General features: G+C 40.9%; 1 protein-coding gene across 1 annotated transcript in view; it reads left to right on the top strand.

Moving 5' to 3' along the window:
* The window catches only part of LOC126155928 (phenoloxidase 1-like), a 171,414-nt gene that overhangs the window by 111,272 nt on the left and 36,220 nt on the right, over positions 1-23,922 (top strand). The window contains exon 8 of the mRNA XM_049916266.1: positions 11,167-11,295. Coding sequence (XP_049772223.1) covers positions 11,167-11,295 — 129 coding nt within the window. The remainder of the gene's footprint in view (positions 1-11,166; positions 11,296-23,922) is intronic.

The following is a 23,922-nucleotide window of genomic DNA, read 5'->3' as shown; positions in this document are numbered from 1 at the left end:
AAAGAGTTTGAATGGGAACCTTTTTTGAAAGTGAATCTTCATATGTGATTTCTATTAATGAATATTTATTTATAATTTGCTGTGTGACTCAATGTCAGTGGTTCTAGTCTACAGGTCGAGATAAAAGTGTCTTTCATCTGGGCAAAGTGTTGCTTCCCTTAGACAGCATAAATTTGTAGGAGGTGCACCATTAAACCGTGCCTAAGATCAACAACTAGTCCTAATTTAAAATACATTTTTACTGAAATTTCAATCAGTAGCTCATGTTTTGAAACAAGAGACTGAATACTTTTCATTTGAAGAAAGCAAAGTTCTGAAACGTCGCGTCGGATTAAATCTATGCGCTGGACCAGAACTTGAAGGTGGAACTTTGCTTTTCGCGGGCAATTGTTTTACCGATCGAGCTATCAAGGCGTGATTAATGACTTGCCCTCACAGCATCAGTTCTGCGTCTTTTGGCGGGCCGGGACTCGAACCGGGACCTTGACTTCTGTTGGAAATACTCTCATCGGACGCACACACTTCGTAGTGTGTTGCAAACAATCCCCTATGCTATGGATAAGTCACTTCTCCGCAACATCTTTTCTTTCAGGAGTCTTAGTCTCTTAAGGCCTGCAGGAGAACTTCTGTGAAGTCTCAAAGGTAGGAGATGAGTTTCTGGCGGAAGTAAAGCTGTGAGAGGGAGTCGTGAATAACTCAGCCATTAAAAGCCCGTCAAACGCAAGACCCCGGAACGAGGCGTTGTCTGCCACACGGTTTTAATCTGTCGAGGAGTTTCGAAACGTGCACACTCAGCTGCTGGGTGAAAGAGTCATTCTGAAATTCACCGGCTAGATGCCTTTCTCTTCACTGTTGATAAGGTAATGAAAACAAGTTCGTCTCTATTTTAGTGTACCAATTCCTGTTGTGACGATGAAAATAAACGTTTTTAGTAAAAAATGCACGTAGTAGGCTCCCTTAGATCAATGCAATTTGTCCAAAGTTTCTTCTGTGAATAAATTCCACCCCTACAATCCGATTTTGAAAGGTTTGTAAAATATCTCTCAATAGCTGCTACAACTGCGCCATCAATTTCTTTAATTGTGGGAATACGTAAAAGTTAAGGTTTATCAAACATGGTGAACAGGCTAAAGTTCCAACGAGACGTGTACTCGCGTATTTTTGGTCAATAATTTGTCCCGAAGATGTGGGCAGTATATGTTTGCAATTGTTTCATCATTAGTCCAGAAGAATCTCTTTCATATCCCACGAAATATTAGCCATTGTTTCAGACAGATGAAATTAGCATCTGTTTTCTTGTGGTCAACTGAACCTACCGATTCCGGGGTTGGCTTTGACTGACGATGTAATGATTTTGTGGCGTGTGTCATCATATATGCCAGTAGCCCGAAGTTTAAATGACGTTGAAAAGTGAGTCGCTCAAGCAGAAGGCCGCTGCTGCTGCTATTGCTGTTACTGTTGCTCACTCGTCAATTCTCACTTAGAATACATTTTATTACGATAAAACTTCTAGTCTCACATAACGTTTTGATAGTAATTATGAAGGTGGTACAAGCCCTTTAGTATTCTCCTGAAAACTATTCGGCAAACAATTTTTAAGCTGTTTCAGTATTTTAAATACATTTGTTAATGATTTCAGACTTATTGTCTGTGAAACTATTGCGATTACTGTATATTGAGTATAAAAAAACCAGTCTAGGACGTGACTGAAGGTGCAGCGCATAATCCTCATGAATAAATTTTAATTTTACGGGCGTATCGACCTTTCAGGGTTTCCCCAATCTACACTTGGCGCCAAGTCGAAAACCAAGACTGTGACCCTTGTGTCATCTCTTCACCTTTCCCTCAGAACCAAGTTCGGTTCCCACGTAGTATGCAACTGGGATAGTTATTTGTCTGACTCGCGATAGGTACTTGGTTAGCTCTAGAAATATATTCTCTGTTTCACACTGTGTTCCTACGTTTTAATTATTTTTAATAGTTTTATTTGCTGTAAAGAAATATGTTAAATCTAAGATGATTTATTTTAGAAAATACATTATACAACATTCTAAGCTGGGGCTTAATTTTTTTTAAATATACGACTAGTGTCGATCAAAGACTAGTATTCAGCAAGCGCTGTACAAATGTGATGGATACAGGAAAATATCACGCCAAAGTCTGCCTCAAAACTGTAGTACAAATATAGTATATTTACAATTTGGTTAATTTATTTCCAGCATATAAGAAATGCCTTGCTTAAGAGAAATAATACTTCTCGAAACTCTGTAATGGCAACGGCAGTGCTCTGTATCAGAAATAATGAATGCGAAGGACTACGACAACTGATCACTATAAGAAAAGACTCTCCTGTAATTCAGAAACACATCAGGAGCGATTAGAAGCTAATATCCAGGGAGGGGGGTGGGTGGAGGGACGTTTGAAAGCTAACGCAACAAAAATTGGACCACAGCATTTGGTGCAAAACCTAAAAGTGCAACTAATTTTGCAAGCCGATTGGTGCTAGGTACGCGAACCACAGATTTCACAAATCGCTGAACACGTTACCAGCCTTCAAAGTAGGATTCTCTGAGAACAAAATGGTGCATTTACGTATGATTCTATGTTGGACTGTAACAGCCATGGGTTTCTTTTCATTGAAGGCATTTAGGTGGAAGGTCGAATGTGTTAGTTGGTGGTTTGCAGACGAAACAGTGAAATTTTCTTTATTAGACCCACTGTTCTGCACTTGTAATAAGACGTTTCGTGCATGGTTCCCATGGCTCCCTATATCAGCGTTCACATTGTGAGAAGAACGAAAAATGTACTAGAAACTATCCCTGATATTTGATTAAAGACATTAAACTATGGGGACGGCTAGTCCTTGTTCAGAAGACGCAGTGTGACGGTGGGTCATAGACCAAGTAACTGAAAGCGATTCTGTTGCAAATGGTGTCTTATAGATTCCGTCGTTTCTTGATAAAAATATTTAATTACAAATCAAAGTTGAGTGTTGCAGCAGTACGTACACAAGAATAGAGGAAAGTGGTGTTTAATGTGCTGAACAAGGTAGCTTCTGAGATCAGCACGGATGTACGTAGAGAATTGAGAAAGTATGTTACACATGTCATCCCACGCTAAGATCATTGTGCAACAAGAATGGCGAATTCTCAGAAGCGAGCACATGTTCTGGACTTCCCGCAGACAAAGCTCTGCTTCGGTACGGTTAACAGTTGCATCACAGTGTCGAAGTCAAAATGCGTGGCTAATAGAAACATAGTTCCAAGTTGATGTACGTAGGCCAGTATGATTCTTGTGGGAGAAACGTCTAAATTGCAGACAGATTTACAGTGAAATTCTATTGGTATATGAACCGAACGCAAAGTCGCATCCAACCGTAGTGACATTGTCCCAACAGTTTGACGAAGGCCGCACAGATGTGGAAGATGCTGATCTAGAAGCCCAACATGGTTCAAATGGCTCTAAGCACTATGGGACTTGACATCTGAGGTCATCTGTCCCCTAGACTTAGAACTACGTAAACCTAACTAACCTAAGGACTTCACACACATCCATGCCCGAGGCAGGATTCGAACCTGCGACCGAGACAGCCGCGTGGTTGCGGACTAAAGCGCCTAGAACCGCTCGGTCACAGCGGCCGGCTCTGGAAGTCCAGACCTTGTATCATGAAATATATATCTCTTCAGCTGAGTGAAAGATCATCTGGCGGAAATCTTCACACAGTGACTCTCGAATGGCTCTGTGACCAAAATGTGGATTTCTGTCGTCGAGGAACTGACCGTTGTTCGCAGAGATATGATGACCGTGCTGAAAAATGGTGTCGTGTATCTGTGTCACTTTGAAGTGTAGAGCAGTATTCAGGAAAATTTACTTGGTCTGCCATAATAATCTGTAACATAACTTTTGAAGTCTTGCGTAGGAGCTCTCCACCAACCGGTCTGCTACTGGAATAGCAACGAAAGTGATTAGCATATCCCTAATCGGCGTAAAAGACGTAGGCCCCAGCGTAATTTATACCGTAGTTCATCTTGTGAACAGTCGGTGTATATTTAAATGACAGTAAGTCCTTAGTGTAGCTTGCTGACTTGAGTGGACAGTATAAAAGGGTGGAATCGTTCGACTGAGTTCAAAATGGTGCAAATGGCTCTGAACACTATGGGACTTAACATCTGAGGTCATCAGTCCCCTAGAACTTAGAACTACTTAAACCTAACTAACCTAAGGACATCACACACATCCATGCCCGAGGCAGGATTCGAACCTGCGACCGTAGCGGTGACTGAGTTCAGTTTAACATTTCGACACTTATTGATTTATTAATAACTTGAGTTCAAATGATTACCTAAAAGTGCAGTTTTACTCGAACAATAAAACTGACCTAATAACTGATATAAAACTGGGGACAGAAAAATATTTTAAACTCTCTAACTCAATAAAATTCTACAGCATTTAGTACCACAAACATAGCGACCAGTGGAACAGTAATTTCAATTTTTACTCAATTTTGAAAACGAAATATTCAGTGACAGCCACTAGTTTGCTTTTAAGTCTAATAAAACTTTAATTCAACTGTGTTTTATAAAAACGCATGCTTATTTCATCAATTTACAAACAGGTCAATACCAATCTTAATTTACCTAGAACCAAGAGGACAACGGTAACTCCTCTGGGATAATGCGTTGGATCTCAAGGGCTAACTCTGTCGTAGCTTCTTCGTATGAAAGTCAGTGCGCTCCAGCTCATACACATCTAAGGAAATGTTACAGACTACCCTGAAACAACTCAGTATTAGAAAGAGGAAATCATGGCTTCTCAGCACAACCAGACAGTGTATTACTACTACCTATAAGTCTAATAAGCGGGCTGTGCATCAATAACGTGCACTCATTCAATAAGAATAACATTAAAATGCAGTGAGCAGTAACATATCACCGTACCCGTTTCTATCTCAGCCATAAAAGCGTCAAGGCCAGAATTCACTGCGTGCATCCCAGTTGGTTGGACACACTATAATCATTGCTGTAAGTTCACTCTCCACCGTCTTCAGAAACCACAATAAAGCAGGCCAGAGATGACTAAATGCATGTGGTAGGTCCCATGAACAAAGCGCATTCACAACTTGGGGCAACGTACACATACAAATCGAGCGAATAACTGCCTTTCCTTATGGCTCCAAGCACCGACTGACTTCTTCCCCGTTCTTACTGCTGCCAGTGAGGGAGCAGACCACAAGGCATCGCGAAGTATAGTCGACCTATGACTTGGGCCTGATAGTGCCAACCTAGGAAATAGCGCCGCACACAGCCCTTTAGTAAAATAGTAAAATCCACGAAACTCCACCCTGACCGCTATCGATCATTTGTGATGTCACGATAACTTTACTATCACTTCTTTTCCAAGAAGTTCTTCGTTATTACACTATAAAATTATCAAAACACGGGCAAACTGCTCGAAAAATGTCAACACTGGGGAGGTACCGTGCAAATAGTCGAGACAATAGCATACAAAGTTGTCTGGATGGGCAGTATTCTTACGGTACATAAAGCATCGGAAAACTTAATGTGCGTGTGGCCATCAACGTAATTTTTCCATTCTTGGCCACTAGGTATAATAACGAAGAACTTCTCAGTATAGATATGTATTAGTAAAGTTATCTTCTCATCGCAAATTATTTGGTGGATTTCACAATTTTTCTTAGGGTATAACACCAGCTGCTGATGCGAGAGTAACCTCTAGAAGTAACGGTGTATCTGGGCTGACTGTTGTTTAACAACATTGTCTAAGTGCACGTTTATTTTCTTCGAGTATCAACTTCTGCATGACCAGACTTGCTAATGTGCTGTAACTGATTTTGCGATCATTAGTGTAAATTGAAAATTTTGTAGAGCACATTTTAATGCTATCTTTTATCTTTCTTGTTTATGTTTTGCGTGTCTCGTAACTTTGGTAGCGCAACAGTCGAGTAGTCTTGCTGCGGGCTGTTTGTAATTTCTAAATTAGTCGTGAGTGTCTTGTTCATTATACATCCTTCATGATTTTGTACAGTTTTCACACAGTACGAAATAGAGAGGGACTGTATTTGTTGTGTGGGAACACAAGGAGAATTGCGTACCCTCCGGAAACAGCTGAAAGCTGCGGTAGTCTCGGATGACAGTGTTCAGGCTGGTGCTTTAAGTTGCAGCGACGTTGGAGCACCAGTGCGAAAGATGTGACACTTTTGGTGTCGCTGGAATCCCCCCAAAACCACAATGTGAGTATGTAGTCAGATACGCAACATCGGAGTGGTTTGTCGTCACTCGAGGGTGAGTGGCGGACAATGTCTGGGTGGATGGCGAAAGAGGGAACTGGCCGCACAGCTCCCCCTTACGCCTTAACAACCAGTATGAGGTGCTGCCATGTGCCGATAAAATATCTGAGCCAGTATGTGATGCCTCGTTTGTTTCTCCAGTGGCCAATTTTTCGGCCAAATCTCGACAAGTGAATAGGGAAGCAAGCTTGTTACTAAGAGATCCAACGTTATGCATTAGATTGGGAAAGGAGGCCAGTATACAGTCGATGTGTTCGCTTGGAGGTCTCGTCTGAGATGTGGACGGTGCTCTGCTAGCGCAATTGAGCGCACTGGAAGAAACCAGCTGCAAATCATTGGTCCTGGCGGCGCGAATGGAGGTTGCCGATTGGGTTCTGGAGCAATTGTCGGTTCCTTTAGAAGGTTGATAGCGCTGGTTAAGGCAACTAACACTGCACTCAGGGCGCAGGCACGACTCAATATTTGCAGCATCACACTTAGGGTCGATCGCGGTCCTCGGGTTTGGAGCCTAGTGCAAGATTTAACCAGAGGCATGATAAGAGTGTTGTGGGAGTAGTATCGCCCTGCTTTATTGAACTGTAATGCGGAGGCTACATGTGGTAATGAGCATGGCTGGGGACAGGTGGAGATGTGTAGAGGAGGGTATGGACAGAGTGAAGGGTATGTGGAAAGGACAGTGAGAGGGGAGAAGTGGGAGTTGCTCGAGCAGGTGGAAGATGTAGAGAGGATGATGCAGGTGGAAAAGGAAGAAGGGGCGGAGATGAGAAGAGAGAGGGGGAGGAGGATATGGTCTGAGGGAGGCGAGAGGAGGGTATTGCCAGAGAGAGGGGGTGAAGGAAATGGACAAGAGGGGAAAGAGGAGACGAAGATATAGGGAGAGTGGGGAGGAATAGATAGATGGAGGTGGGAGGATGAGGACATACCGAGGCTGGAAGAGATCTACACTGAGAGGGGGAGGAGGAGGTGTTTTGAATATATGTGTTGAATGCATGAAAGTGATACTGACTATACATTGTTAGTAGGTTGATTGAAAGCGGAAGTGCATAACAGCGAAAACCTAAATTCAGTTTTAAATGTGTATCACAAGGATAGAAGTCAATGATGGCGAAATACTTATTGCCACAGGGAATTTGAGAATATCTACTTAAGTTATCACAGATTCTGAATGTGAAATACATGAAAGTTTCGATGATCCGTTCAACTCCACATTTACGCTATTTATTCGGTGTTTTGATGTAACGGCATTGAATCGTCATACCTGAACTATACAAGGCTATTACAAATGATTGAAGCGATTTAATAAATTCACTGTAGCTCCATTCATTGACATATGGTCACGACACACTACAGATACGTAGAAAAGCTCATAAAGTTTTGTTCGGCTGAAGCCGCACTTCAGGTTTCTGCCGCCAGAGCGCTCGAGAGCGCAGTGAGACAAAAATGGCGACAGGAGCCGAGAAAGCGTATGTCGTGCTTGAAATGCACTCACATCAGTCAGTCATAACAGTGCAACGACGCTTCAGGACGAAGTTCAACAAAGATCCACCAACTGCTAACTCCATTCGGCGATGGTATGCGCAGGTTAAAGGTTCTGGATGCCTCTGTAAGGGGAAATCAACGGGTCGGCCTGCAGTGAGCGAAGAAACGGTTGAAGGCGTGCGGGCAAGTTTCACGCGTAGCCCGCGGAAGTCGACGAATAAAGCAAGCAGGGAGCTAAACGTACCACAGCCGACGGTTTGGAAAATCTTACGGAAAAGGCTAAAGCAGAAGCCTTACCGTTTACAATTGCTACAAGCACTGACACCCGATGACAAAGTCAAACGCTTTGAATTTTCGGCGCGGTTGCAACAGCTCATGGAAGAGGATGCGTTCAGTGCGAAACTTGTTTTCAGTGATGAAGCAACATTTTTTCTTAATGGTGAAGTGAACAGACACAATTTGCAAATCTGGGCGGTAGAGAATCCTCACGCATTCGTGCAGCAAATTCGCAATTCACCAAAAGTTAACGTGTTTTGTGCAATCTCACGGTTTAAAGTTTACGGCCCCTTTTTCTTCTTCGTCGAAAAAAAACGTTACAGGACACGTGTGTCTGGACATGCTGGAAAATTGGCTCATGCCACAACTGGAGACCGACAGCGCCGACTTCATCTTTCAACAGGATGGTGCTCCACCGCACTTCCATCATGATGTTCGGCATTTCTTAAACAGGAGATTGGAAAACCGATGGATCGGTCGTGGTGGAGATCATGATCAGCAATTCATGTCATGGCCTCCACGCTCTCCCGACTTAACCTCATGCGATTTCTTTCTGTGGGGTTATGTGAAAGATTCAGTGTTTAAACGTCCTCTACCAAGAAACGTGCCAGAACTGCGAGCTCGCATCAACGATGCTTTCGATGCTGCGCCGAGTGTGGGAGGAACTTGATTATCGGCTTGATGTCTGCCGAATCACTAAAGGGGCACATATCGAACATTTGTGAATGCCTAAAAAAACTTTTTGCGTTTTTGTATGTGTGTGCAAAGCATTGTGAAAATATCCCAGTCCAAGCTTGTGTTCCACATTTGATGGTCTCGTCGGCGACTGGACGTTAAATTCCGTGTTCCATTTTCTTTACAATGTTCATCAGTTACGAAGCTAAGCTCTGGAGAGGTGATAGCGGTCAAAATGGTGTGGGACAATAAGCTGATCGCATGCAATGATTTACACCAATTGAGAACTTATTTGTTAAACAGTAAACTCCATAGGATAATTAAAATATTTGTGCCGGACTACCTTATTTCCTCAAAATTGAGAATTCTACATTTAAAAAAAACAAAACACTTAACACTAAGATAATTAGAAACTATATTTAACTATAATGGACTATGTAGTCTACATTAAAACCATTTTAAAAATGAACGTTGACTTCGCTGGATTTAAAATACAAAATCAAATCATTGCCTTAAAACTTGTTTTTCATCCCAGCGAAATAGCTTTTATGCACAAGATAAGCTGGGACAACAATTTAATTACAGATTTTATTTAAAAAATTATCAGCAAGGACATATACACCACAGACTATTATTAAATCGTGGGACTGTTACTTAAGGGTGCACTCTTACTGGTGACCGTGGTGTCACATAGGAACTAACTTGATCAAGAAGATCACTTTGAACAATAACGAATCTGAAATGCACATGACTTCCATCAGAGGAAATTACAACATTTTATACATGCGTAGCCGACAGGAAGTCCGCAACTTGTAGTCAGACAGTGTGCCACACAGACAAATGCTGGCGAATTTTCTTTCAATTTGTTCAACGAAGAAACTATCTTTCTTGTCCGCAGAAATGTCACCATTAACTTCCTTAAAAATAAAGTTATGAACTGGAATAATCGGTTGACAACACCTTACTGTCCACTGATAAAGTAACCGCTTCGAAATAAGCAGTACGTGACAGAGTTAAGCTTCTAAATGGCCTTGATGCAGCCTTGAGTTGCTCCCTACAAACTTGGTCCGAAGGTAGAGGTTCCAGTAATATTCTACAGAATATAATATAACTGGCTTTTAACTGTAAGTGCTAAAAGCGAAGTCATATTCATTCCTAGGTTCTCTCTAATAGTAACAGATGTTATGTAAATTGGAGGTGGAGGGGAGGGGTTACTGACGTCAGTTGCGTCGGGACTTCATGCGGAATCAGCCGTGAGGCCTGAAAACGGTTGACAGACTGGGATTCGAACCACGGATCTCCTACTTACTAGGCAGTGGCGTTAACCATTGAGCCAACCGCACGCAGTGGTTATTGCACCTGTGCGGACTATCTCGTCACGCCTCTCGGCGACCCACACTCTCACCTAGCGCCACCTATCGCAGTCCCTGTCCATGTCCTCCATGCTCGCTACTTTGAGATTCGAACGTAATTCTGCATCCGCTCTGAAGGTGGTGGTTTCACTGCCAATCGAGGCGAATCAGTAATATGTATGTGTGGTGTCTCTCCTTTCTGATTATGTCCGAGACGACAGATACCTTACATTCATATAAGTTACATATTTGCTTTTCACGATCAAGTCTCTTCATATTTTTAAAATAATTGAAAAGCCACGATCGCTTCAATATCGTTTACTAGATGACCGGTTTCAGCACTCTGAAGGTGCCATCATCGGATCTGAAACGTGGATTAACATTTATAAAACCATATGGACATCATGTCACATGAGGTAGACCATCTGATAAAAATAATTGTCACAACCAATAAAAAATAATAAAAAACTGCTCTCATGGTCATTCTTTCCATAAAATATAAAGAAGTCACCAGATGAAACTACCACTGCTCCCTAACACCATCATGAGTGATGATGCCGACTACTGGTGTTAGGCGAGCAGTGGTATATGCCCCGCTATCGTCATGTCTCCTGTTTACTATCCTTGCCAGCTGCGCAGTGAAATTGCGCTGCAGCATCACACATTGATCTATAGACCGCCGAAGTTTACAATTCTGCATTTTGCTTTGTCTGCTGTATGAATACCAATTTGTAAACAATCTTCGTGGTGCGTGACTTTTTTTTCTTCTTAGAGTGTATACGTCGCCTACAGCGTAAATAGATACAAAAGGGTCACTTGCATTTCATTACAACTTTTACGTTTTATTAAAAAAATGCAGCTATGATGACATGCAAATCTACCCTTTTTATCTGTTTATGCTACAACCTTAAGTAAGTACGACCAGTCGTATCTATCTTCTTCAGATATTAATAGGTATGTTACACTGTCAATGAATGACTCTCCGTCAGAAGAGCACTACGATCTTTTTCTTTTTCTTTGTCCCATTTTTACTGTTGTGCGGTGATGATGTCTCAAACGATTAACACTATTTTTCAGGAACAATCGGGCGTAATGGGAGGCATTGCAACGTCAGTGAGAGATCCCGTCTTCTACAGATGGCACAAATATATCGATGATATCTTCCAAGAGTACAAAAACTTGTTACCCAGGTACACTGAACAACAGGTAATGTTCAACGGTGATCTTCCTCAGTCCTGTGTACTATGTGTTGTTAGTAGTTAGCACTACGGTCTCGTGGCTCCTGCCTCATATTGTGGAATCGCGTTCTGCTTCTATTAGTTGAAATGTGAGTAAACAGGCCAGTAAATTCAGCAACTACATCGCAGCGGGTATTAGGAATAAAAACTTGGAAATGATTGGTGCAGAGGCGAGGGGCGGAAAACGGTATCATGTTACTACTGTTACTGTATGAACCTATTCGTGTTAATCATCGGAACTTCTTGCGTCTTTCCATTCACTAACAGCTACGTTTATCGCCATTTTCATTACTTCTGTCAGTATTTCTCGCCACCACAGCAGTACTATGCAAGTTCCAATTTGTTAGTTCGTTAGCTAGTTAGTCAGTTTTTTGTTCCGTGGATAATATTCCCGATAAAGGTTAGGATGTACAGCATGTCAACAGAAATATTTCTGTGGTTTCAAGGTAGACATTTATAAATTTTTTCTGTAAAAATAACTAATTATTTCTATTCAAGATTTACTCTATGGTATGGAAGGAGTTGTTAAGGAGAGACGCCGGTGATCTACATTTGAAGAGACTTCTGCTGTTCGTCTGACATTTTATTTTTGTGGGTACATTTTCAAAGAGTTTTATACCTGCGTATTTCACTCCTTGCTGTGCCAAAGTTAGATTCATTGAAGTGCAGTGCATATTATTTTCCCTTCTAATGTTCTGCTTGTGAATATCCGTTCCTCTAAAACTAAAACGGACTGTTGATAAAAAGTTTCATGAGAATAAATATACTGCGAGGCGTGGTTAATATTCTTAGATGCTTCAAGAGATACCTGCAAGATGTACGTGTCTAAACCCCACACATTTCTTATTACTTATTGTGGAACGAGTACTTTTTACCTAAGTGAGGAATTACCCAGAATATTATCCAGTAAGACATCAGTAAATGTAAATATGCAATTTATATTAATTTCCAAAGTTGGATATTATTCTTACGGTAAAAGTAACTACTACAAAACACTTAAGCACCTCATCTACATGGTTTTCCCACTTTCTAGTTTTTATTATTATGCACACCTAAGAAAGTAGATTTTTGCACCATGTATATTATTTCTTGGGGGTGTAGTAGGTTAATAGGAGATGGAATATTCTTAACATAACAAAAATTAATGAACTTGTGTTTATTTTTCAAAATGTATAGCTAGCCTATTTGCGCAAAACCAGTCAGTAACTCTCACAAAAACATAATTTATTATATTCTCTGTTAATGTTTCCTTGCTCGGCTTCAAAACAACACATGTACCATCAGCAGACTGCACTAATTCCGCCTCCTGATTGAAATAAAATCACACAACATTACCGTAATTATCAGTAACCGCTATAGCGTAGCTGCAGAATTTTCCTACCTGCTTCCATGTATTTACATTTGGCAGATAACGATGTGGGCCGTTGGTGAGGAACGGTAGCTCCACCTGTGAGATCTGCACTGTCTATTTCAGAATTCCTTACTGAATAAGACACAGTAAGAACGAGGTCTATTGCCTATTTAGATATTAAGCTTAGATCTACGTTCACTACAACGTTTCATAATCATCTTTCTATCAATTTCAGACACTTTCGAACCACTGCAACTAATTAGGTTGTTTTGTATGTAAAATTCTATCTGAGGTCGCAGCAAACTGACTAGAAGTGGCAAATAGAAGAAATAATGCGCACTCAGTACGCCGTGCACTGTGAATACGGCGAGACAGAAGCAATGTAGTGTGTACCACAAAGGCGTGCGCTTCCGTTTCCGTTATTTGCTTGTTGCTATACTTGTTAAGTGGCCGGCATTCTCATGAAACAGGCATCTACCTATGATTTTCAGGAGGAAAGAAGGAAGAATAGGATTCAACGTCCCGTTGCTGATACACTCCTGGAAATGGAAAAAAGAACACATTGACACCGGTGTGTCAGACCCACCATACTTGCTCCGGACACTGCGAGAGGGCTGTACAAGCAATGATCACACGCACGGCACAGCGGACACACCAGGAACCGCGGTGTTGGCCGTCGAATGGCGCTAGCTGCGCAGCATTTGTGCACCGCCGCCGTCAGTGTCAGCCAGTTTGCCGTGGCATACGGAGCTCCATCGCAGTCTTTAACACTGGTAGCACGCCGCGACAGCGTGGACGTGAACCGTATGTGCAGTTGACGGACTTTGAGCGAGGGCGTATAGTGGGCATGCGGGAGGCCGGGTGGACGTACCGCCTAATTGCTCAACACGTGGGGCGTGAGGTCTCCACAGTACATCGATGTTGTCGCCAGTGGTCGGCGGAAGGTGCACGTGCCCGTCGACCTGGGACCGGACCGCAGCGACGCACGGATGCACGCCAAGACCGTAGGATCCTACGCAGTGCCGTAGGGGACCGCACCGCCACTTCCCAGCAAATTAGGGACACTGTTGCTCCTGGGGTATCGGCGAGGACCATTCGCAACCGTCTCCATGAAGCTGGGCTACGGTCCCGCACACCGTTAGGCCGTCTTCCGCTCACGCCCCAACATCGTGCAGCCCGCCTCCAGTGGTGTCGCGACAGGCGTGAATGGAGGGACGAATGGAGACGTGTCGTCTTCAGCGATGAGAGTCGCTTCTGCCTTGGTGCCAATGATGGTCGTATGCGTGTTTGGCGCCGTGCAGGTGAGCGCCACAATCAGGACTGCATACGATCGAGGCACACAGGGCCAACACCCGGCATCATGGTGTGGGGAGCGATCTCCTACACTGGCCGTACACCACTGGTGATCGTCGAGGGGACACTGAATAGTGCACGGTACATCCAAACCGTCATCGAACCCATCGTTCTACCATTCCTAGACCGGCAAGGGAACTTGCTGTTCCAACAGGACAATGCACGTCCGCATGTATCCCGTGCCACCCAACGTGCTCTAGAAGGTGTAAGTCAACTACCCTGACCAGCAGGATCTCCGGATCTGTCCCCCATTGAGCATGTTTGGGACTGGATGAAGCGTCGTCTCACGCGGTCTGCACGTCCAGCACGAACGCTGGTCCAACTGAGGCTCCAGGTGGAAATGGCATGGCAAGCCGTTCCACAGGACTACATCCAGCATCTCTACGATCGTCTCCATGGGAGAATAGCAGCCTGCATTGCTGCGAAAGGTGGATATACACTGTACTAGTGCCGACATTGTGCATGCTCTGTTGCCTGTGTCTATGTGCCTGTGGTTCTGTCAGTGTGATCATGTGATGTATCTGACCCCAGGAATGTGTCAATAAAGTTTCCCCTTCCTGGGACAATGAATTCACGGTGTTCTTATTTCAATTTCCAGGAGTGTAGTTGTGGAAGGATTGCGCAGCAAATTAACCGTAACATTTGAAAGTCACTATTTCGGTATTTACCTGAAGTGATTTAGGGAAATGACGGCCAGACTGAGATTTGAAGCGCCGTCTTCTTGAATACCAGTCCAGGGCCTTACCACTGCGCACCTCTCTCGACATTACAGTAGGTTTGTTGTTCAGCCTAATCCCGATATTAAAATTTATTTTTCTCTTAGTTTTTCTCAATTATTTAAATCCCTGGATGATTCCTTGAAAACTACACGTCTGATTTCCTTCCCATTCTGGTCCAAACCGGGCTTGCGTTCTCTCTCTAATGACCACGTCGTCGACTGGACGTTTATCGTTGAACTTCTTCCTTCTGTTTAATTTTGTGGCTTATTTGATTAAATTTACGCTTGTTTTTCGTTTTATTTGTTTTTAGATATTGTTACGCCATTAAAAAGTGATCTTTACTGATGTCAGATCATACGGTTAAATTCCAGTGACAGTTGCTAACACTGACATTACTTTCGCGTCTGTGTAATCTGTATTCAATATAAAGAGATTCACATGCCACAAGGGGTTTTGGCTGTCTAGTAGGAAAGCACTGATGGTTCTCTTGCAGAATTAAATTACTGTTGTCATCATGTTCTCTGGAAAGGTAGTTATGGTAAATAATACGTTTTTTGTTAAAAAAAAAGTTTGAGTTTCTGTGTTCAGCTTCTGCTCATGCATCGTCCACTTGAGATAAGCAATACGAATTCGATGAGCGACATTTTAATCGACCAAGTCTATTTTGTTTTGACAGGCTGTCACCACCAAGCCAACATCTCGCAGCTTTACAAAGATATTTCTTTCTGCAGCAAAGGGAGCTTGTATAACTGCGTGGCCCTGAGCGGCAATATATCCGCTTCAAATTTCTGCATATTATGAACTTCAAGTTTTTAATATGTTGCAAGCTAGAAGTTTCTTTCAACCTAAATTAAACTTCTGTATGTTGCCTTCGATCGGAGTGTTTTCATCACCAGGAAGGGTGGTAGCTCATTCCTCGTATTGTAACTCTGCTAACGCCATTTACGTCAGCGATAAAAATACGGGTACATTGACTATTTAAAATTTGCTGTAAATACGAGAAGTTAACAGACTTACAGCGCAGGTATTATCGATCTATTAAATATTTCAACATTAGACTGCTACAGAAATATTTAGCATCTTATGATCAGTAAGGTCTTGCTAAAGAGATTCTGTTAATATTTCCGTCGTTAGAATGGAATAACATTACTATCAAGCTAGTTAATCTTTCCAATTAGTCTTGGTTTTCATACCTTAATCTTAGTGCAGTTATGGAGTATTTTTGCACAAGACACGTTTCGCTCTAATTTATAAAGCATCTTCTGTCGTCATACTGGAAACATCGGTTCATAATATGTCTCTACATTTTGGCATTTATGAATTAAAAACAGCAATTACTTATAAAACTGGCTCACAATTTACTTACAGAGTTTTTGCCTCCTGTTTACATCATTGTAAACACCAATTTTTCCTTCGCCGTTAACGGAGGTTCAGGTCGAAAGAAATTTAGTTACACATTCACTTTCGGCAATTTTTCGTCTTTTTTAAATCGATTATTTCTCACGTTGTATTGGCGTTTTTTTACCACTAAACATTTTCCGCTCCCACCACACTTTATATGTATCTACACTAAAGCACCAAAGAAACTGGTATAGGCATAGGTATTCACATACAGAGATATTTAAACACCTAGAATACGGCGCTGCGGTTGGCAACGCCTATATAAGACAACATGTATCTGTTGGAACGGTTACTGCTGTTACAATGGCAGGCTGTCAAGATTTAAGTGAGTTTGAACGTGGTGCTATAGTCGGCACATGAGTGATGGGATACAGTATCTCTGAGGTAGCGATGAAGTGGAGAGTTTCCCGTACGACCATTTCACGAGTGCACCATGAATATCAGGAATCCGGTAAAACATCAAATCTCCAACATCACTGTGGCCGGAAGAAGATCCTGCAACAACGGGACCAATGGCGACTGAAGAGAATCTTTCAACATGACAGGCTGCAACCCTTCCGCATATTGCTGCATATTTCCACGCTGGGCCTTGAGCAAGTGACAGCGTGCGAACCATTCAACGAAACATCATCGATGTGGGCTTGCACAGCAGGGGCTGTTCAAGCTGGTGGAGGCTGTGTAATGGTGTGGGGCGTGTGCAGTTGGAGTGATCTGGGACCCTTGATACGTCTAGATACTACTCTGACAGGTGACACGTACATAAGCATCCTATCTGATCACCTGCATCCACTCATGTCCATTGTGCTTTCTGACGGACTCGGACAATTCAAGCAGGACAATGCGACACTCACACGTCCAGAATTGCTACATGGTGGCCCCAGGAACACTCTTCTGGGCTTAAACACTTTCGATGGCCACCAAACTCCCCAGACATGAATATTATTGAGAATATCTGGGTCGCCTTGCAACGTACTGTTCGGAAGAGAGCTCCACCCCGTCGTACAATTACGGATTTATGGACAGCCCTGCAGTATTCTTGGTGTCAGTTCCCTCCAGCACTACTTCAGATATTAGTCGAGTCTATGCCACGTCGTGTTGCGGCACTTCTGTGTGTTCGCGGGGGCGCTACACGATATTAGGCAGGTGTACCAGTTTCTTTGGCTCTTCAGCATATACTGAATGGTATCTGTTCTTTCGGACATGTCCTAAAGAATAGACACCAGTCATGTATGCGCCGTGAAGTATTCAGTGTAGAATACTCTTTGCCCGACTTCATGTGGGGTTTCGTATATTGCGACGAGCAAAAATGACAAGAGCTGGGGGACGCTACTTCGGTAGTGTGTGATAAATGGGAATTTGGGTTGAGGAGGAGGAATGTTTGGGTAGTTCGTGCAGTTGTGTCTAACCAGTGTGCCAGGGTACCTTAGATGATTCCTAGCAATCGGGAGACTTGGGTTCGAATCCTATTCTTGGTAGAAATTTACATTTGTGCTAATGAATTCTTTCATTTCCCGAATGTGGCAGAAATCGGAATTTCTTCTTTCTGAAGATATTCTTTATTCATTTGTTTTTTGTGTGGATGCTACCAATCTGTGTATGCATTTTTTTCAATTTCTCATTATTTTGTGTTTGTGTTTATCTTATATCTTTAGTGAAGATACGTTAGATGTTCACCAGAGATGTAGGTGATTGATGATGCGGAATGGTGGTTCGAGATTTTTTTTGTGGGGGCTGGGGGTGTGTGTGTGGTGTGGCAGTGACCACGGCGAAGCAGCTGAGGTGTGGTGTGTTTATGACATGTATTACATATCAAAATGTGATGGAAGGTTCATAGTTCACACCAGGAGAACTTTTGACACTAGACACAAAGATTGGTTGGTTGGTTGGTTTAAAGGGGAGAAGGGACCAAATTACGAGGTCATCGGTCCCTTGTTCCTAATAGAACAATGCCACAAGAGTGAGAATAAAACGGACGAAACATGTAACACAAAACGGAAAGAATGGAAAAGACACAAGAACGAAGGGAAGGCAACGAATACTAAAAGGAACAAAAGAGAACAAGAAAACAACAGAGAGACGCTAGAAACTTGAGGGAGTAAAACATGAAAGCAGATTACAGTGGCTGGCCAACTACGAGAATAAAAAGGGAAAACCAGCCACTCTGCAACACATTAAAACCTCCACCCTAAAAGTACGAGGGTGGAGGACATGGAGGGACAAAGGATATGCGCTAAAACCTAGATATAAGTATAAAACCCACTCTCACGGATAAAATGTAAAACTGAAGCTGCTATGGAGGCATTGTCGCCCAACACCGAAGGCATGGTGCTGGAAAAGTTAAAAGTCTACCGCAGAGCGGCTAAAAGTGGGCAGTCCAGCAAGAGGTGGACGACTGTCATTTGGAAGCCACAGCGACACTGAGGTGGGTCCTCACAATGGAGTAGGTAACCATGCGTTAGCCACGTATGGCCAATGCAGAGCCGGTAGAGGACAACTGATTCCCTGCAAGAGGCCTGCATAGAAGACTTCCACACATTCATAGTCTCCTTAATGACACGCAGTTTGTTGTGCATGCTGTTATGCCATTCCGTCTCCCAAAGCTGGAAAACACTGTGAGTAATAATGGGGTCTGTACGGACCATTTTTTGCCAGAGATATCTTTAGACCAAATTGCCCAACGAACCACCACCAAATAACAAATGTACATTAGCAGTTACTAAAGTGCACGATAATGAAATGAAGCTGAGTAAATGAACAAGCAATAATATTACATGATGAAGAACAATTAAGACCCGGTAAAACGCCGGTTCTAACATATAACGAAAAAATATTTATCAAGATCGTTAATGAAATCTGATACAAAAATAAAAAATCATTATCAAAAAGTGCAAAACCTTCGGCGCCATCTGAAGGAAACCCCGGAGGGAATTATTCCAACTTCTCTTTATCTCATCTTTACCCTCCGGGGTTTTTTCGAAGTGTTCTTGTAGCCCAAGTTCCATTGCCAGGTGGTCTTCTGTAGCTGCCCTTCCACGTCTGTCACTCGTCGCCTTTAATTGAGAGGGCAGAGCTTCTTCAGCAGCAGCGACTTGATGAATGATGAACCCCATTGGTTGAGTGGCCAGCTCAACTCCCGGCCTGGGGCAACCGGGAGCACAAGTAGTCCTTTGCAGTTTGTATATATAGTTGGTATTCTAGGGATACAGTACATTCTAAAAGCGCTACTTTCATCAGCTTATTCTGGATGTAAATATATGGTTTCCTTCACATTATTGTCTTTCAAAAAGGCTAAATCTAAATCACATGTAAATGTTAGTATGAATAACGAAAACAACATTTAAAAATACCATTTAAAGTGAAGCACGATCCCCTAGTAACTAAACGGAACAAACATGAGTGCCATCTGTTAACGGAAGCTCGAAGCTAGTACGTGTCTCAGCTTTCCGTTTCAGTGTATGAATCAGCGCCGCGCGTCTGTGAAAGACAGCGATACCGACAGGGTCACTAGTTCATTGCATGCACAGCGCTGGCATTGCTCCAAGGTCGGCAGTAATCACTTCCTCCATCCGATTACGCAGCATAAACACTGTAGCGCCTCTCATTAAAGCACGAACCGGCTTTTATGGAATCGCCCATAAAAACGTCAAACTACATAATTACAACTTACATCTAAAACTTTTCAGTTACCTTTTCATTCTCCAAGTCATAAATCAATGTTTTGTCGCCGAGTAGGTTAACGTAACAGAAGGTATTAGCAGGTATATTACTCGACAGTGTTCCGCAAAGTTTGGTATTTTTTCTAAAGTTAACTGTTTCTCTTTTTCTTTTACTTGCATTGATCACAAAGATAGGACTTTTGTCAATAAATGTTTCGGGATCCAACATCATCTTCGTCCTTTGTCGCACAACTCTCTGAAAAGCTGTATAGGCCTCATATGCAGTGAAATACATTTTCTTACTAATATCTAGATTCCAAAATTCAAGAGGAAAAACCTCGTTCTTACTGTTTTTCAAATACAAGCTTTCCACGTTACAGTGATCGAATAGACTAGAATCAGAGTTTTGATTTTCCTTTCGATTGGTCTGAAATACAACAAAAACAAAGTCAGGCATGTCGAATTCTTTGGAGATGAATTGTGTAGTTAAATCCAGTTCAAACTGTTTACCGCTTAATCCCGTAAATTCAATACATTGGTTTATTCCAAATGTAGTCAGTGTTTTACGTTTATTTAATAAAGTTCCTCGTATTTCATTAGCATAATTCGGTTGATGAACAACAATAGGCATTCTAACTGAAATGCTTTTAATTACAATTTTTCCTTCTTTAGGCGTTGTTGTGTTATCACCCTACCTGTATAAACAATTATCATCATTTGCATTTCGTCTAAAGGAAATCTGTAAACCTCCTTTGCACATTATTTCTTGGTAATCCTGAAAGAAACCAAATAACGGTCTAAGTGGAAAGAGAATTTCATTTTCCTTTCTTTGAACTTTCTCACTAGTAAAGAAGTTCATTTTTAGCTCTTTTTCTTCCTCTGTTGAATAATAGGATCTAACCATAACAGTTGAAACAATTTCAGGATGATCAGTTCTTTCAACTGTGCTTCCTAATTGTTATATCTGAAAACATGTGAGGAAAAAAGTTTTCAACAAGTTTAATGTTTGATGGATAAGTAGCAAAATCTGTTCCCTCGTCTTTGTGAACAACTTCGAAGCGCATATAGCAATAACTGTGATGTGGATAACAAAAACCATCTCCAATATTTATGTTGAAATCAATATTCTGGTTGTGAGAGTTAATATTTCCTTTTGTTCAGTCATTTGGTGGGAATGGTATCCATAACTTTCTACGTTCTTCATTTATTATATATCTTTTTTTATTTTTCCCCATTCACTCTTCAGATTTAACAATAACGGTAGCATTAGCAATTAACTTGTATCCCGCTTTATAGCCTTTAGCTTCCTTCACAGCAATATACAATTGATCATTTTTCTGGACATAAAATTTAGAAGGCGATAAATGATAAATATGTCTGTCTCAGGAGGTCTTTTTACATAAATGTACAAATCGTTTCTAGGAATATTTACCGATATACTTGTAATCCAACCATTATACATTATTTCAAAAAACGGTAAACCAAAGATTTCAAATTTTCCATCATCCTTTAAAGTACCAATAAGTAAAAGAATACTTGTTATTTTCTTTTCAAAGTATTCTAAAGGAGTTGGATCTTTTAAAGCCATTGGTTCAGTAAATTGCCAATGGTGTTTTCTTCTCTATCATCTCTTTCAATTTATTTATTTCTCGATCTAGTTGCATCTTGATAATCACATCATCACTTAATTCACCTGCTCCTACTTTCCTTAACAATTTACCATGAAAATTATAATTTCCTGCTGATCCAACTTTCGGTAATAATGCTATCAATCGTTCTATGTCTTTTTTGTGTGCATTCATTACATTTTCCATTTGTCATTTAGTAACAGCATCATATGGATCAGTACCATCACTTAAGTTAGTTAATCTGCAAGCTTTTACATTAATTTTTGTGGGTTGATAATTTAAATGTGCGTTCAATGTCCTACTCATTTTCGAAATAATACCATGGTTTTTAGTTAAATCACTTGACAGTTTTTCTACATTTTTTTTCAACTTATGAACTAGAGAATCTACACTTGATAAGTCAATTTTCTTAGAACATCCTTCTTCTGGCTTATTTCCAAAAATACTTATATACATTTATTTACTAATTTTTTATGGTCATATACCATGAAAGTTTCCATTCAGATCAACATATTTAACACTTCTTTAAAACTCTTATCATCAGAAAGCTTCTTCAAAACGAATAAACACAAATGACCACAAATAACAGTATTGAATCCCTGGATCTTTTTGTCATTGTAATATATTCTTGTGTTCTTCAAATACGTAACTAACTCTTTCAAAGGTCTTCCACCATAAGAATCAAATATATACGAAACTTTCCTTCTTTGCAATAACATACCCAGTGTGTTCCTTCATTACGTGATTCGTCCAAATTGACAACAGCACACTCGTTTGTTAGCGGAATATTGGGAAGTTCATCAGACATAAACACACCTCTAAAATTCATTAGCTTCATTTTCTTAGCAATTTCTACAATATCTAACAGTGGAGTTAGTTTCTTGCCTTTGAGTGTTTGGTTTCTTAATAGCTGTCCCTTTTTTCTCCATAGCCTTGTTGTGTCGTTTCATTTCCTGAAGTTCGATTTTGTTTTTCTGAACATCTGATACTGTTTTGGCAATTGAAGCAGCTCCTACAGCAAGACTTGCTACAGCACCAATAGCAGCAAGAATCGCAGGAACTGAAAAAATAAAACCACCGATATTCTTTTCTTTCATTAATTTTTTCATTTGTGCAATAGTTAAAGTCATACTCTGACCCTTTGCTAAACATTTCTCTTTATCACTTATTTGTTTCTTAGTTAAAATGTGATCAATATTCAACTCTCTTAACTCTTGCTCACTCAACTTAAATGTAGCTTCATTAATAGATATTTATTTAAAGGAAAAAAATTTATGAACCATTATTCATAAAAGTGTAAACTAAAAATAACTACAAACTGTTTACAAACCACAACCCATTTTCTTTTCGTATACATAACACCAGCAACGCCAGCTGATGCTAATTTTTCTCCCCAGTCAGAATCTTTACTAAAAACATTAGCCAACCCTTTATCTTGCAGAACTTTATCTGCTTCATGTCTTTTGCTTAGTTCTTTGTTCTCATGATAAGCTATATTGTGTTCTTTACAGGCTTCATCTAACTTATTAATTCCTTTATCTCCTCTGTTTAATAGTTCTTCCAGCTTCGTAAATGGACCACAATAGTTATAACCAGGAATGTGAAGCTTGGGCATTTTAAGATTATTTAAAGCCCAATTAATTATTCCTTTGCCATATTTCTTACTTTCCGAAAACGATGGTGGTAACATGATTAAGAATTTTATTATGTATGATGTGCCTTTAGGATTATTAATCACAAAATCATTAAACTTTGACGTTAACATTTTCATTATCAAAACTTTCTCATTCCGAAAATTATTGTTCTCTGCTTTCTCTTCACCATCGATAACAGCTAGATGATCAATTAATTCTCTAACATCGTTCATCCAAATGTATTCGATTGGTAGCTCATTATATTCTTTTACAAAACCTTCACCACTTTTTGATATTAGTGTTTTTTTCTTTGGTGTACCGGTTTCGAAACTTGATTCTTCTTCGATTGTTGAGCTGCTAACGTTTCTACAGTGCTTTCCTAGGATGTGTTTAATTCTTGATTTGTATTTTGCTCCTCTACTCGATCTTGGTTTCCCATTACAAAAAATTGCGTTTGATTGAAGTAAGATTTCTGCGTAATTTTGTAAATCAGCTTCATCAAATTTATCATCAAGATCATCCAGAGTAATATCTTTTTGAGTAAGAAGATTCATTAATCCGTCAGAGGCTTCATAGTCTTTTCCTTGTATGCTTAACTGATCGTAGTGTCTTCCACCAATGGCTAATGTGTTAAATTTTACAGGTTCAACACCAACATATTTTTCAGCACCAATTGATTTAAAACGAAACGTTTTATCATTACAGTTGTTCAGGTATCTCAGTAAACGTGGTCCAATAAAAGCTGGTTTTCGTTTTGGAGTTGCTAGCCCTTGTGATTCGTCATCTTGTTGATAATCATAAGCCATTTGACTAGCTATGCATTTCATTTCTCTTTTCTTAGTTTCTTCATCAT

Source organism: Schistocerca cancellata, chromosome 2 (assembly GCF_023864275.1).
Source record: "Schistocerca cancellata isolate TAMUIC-IGC-003103 chromosome 2, iqSchCanc2.1, whole genome shotgun sequence".
Classification (NCBI taxonomy): Eukaryota; Metazoa; Arthropoda; class Insecta; order Orthoptera; family Acrididae; genus Schistocerca; species Schistocerca cancellata.
Note: the sequence above shows the minus strand (reverse complement) of the source record. Positions and strands in the feature narration are given on the sequence as shown.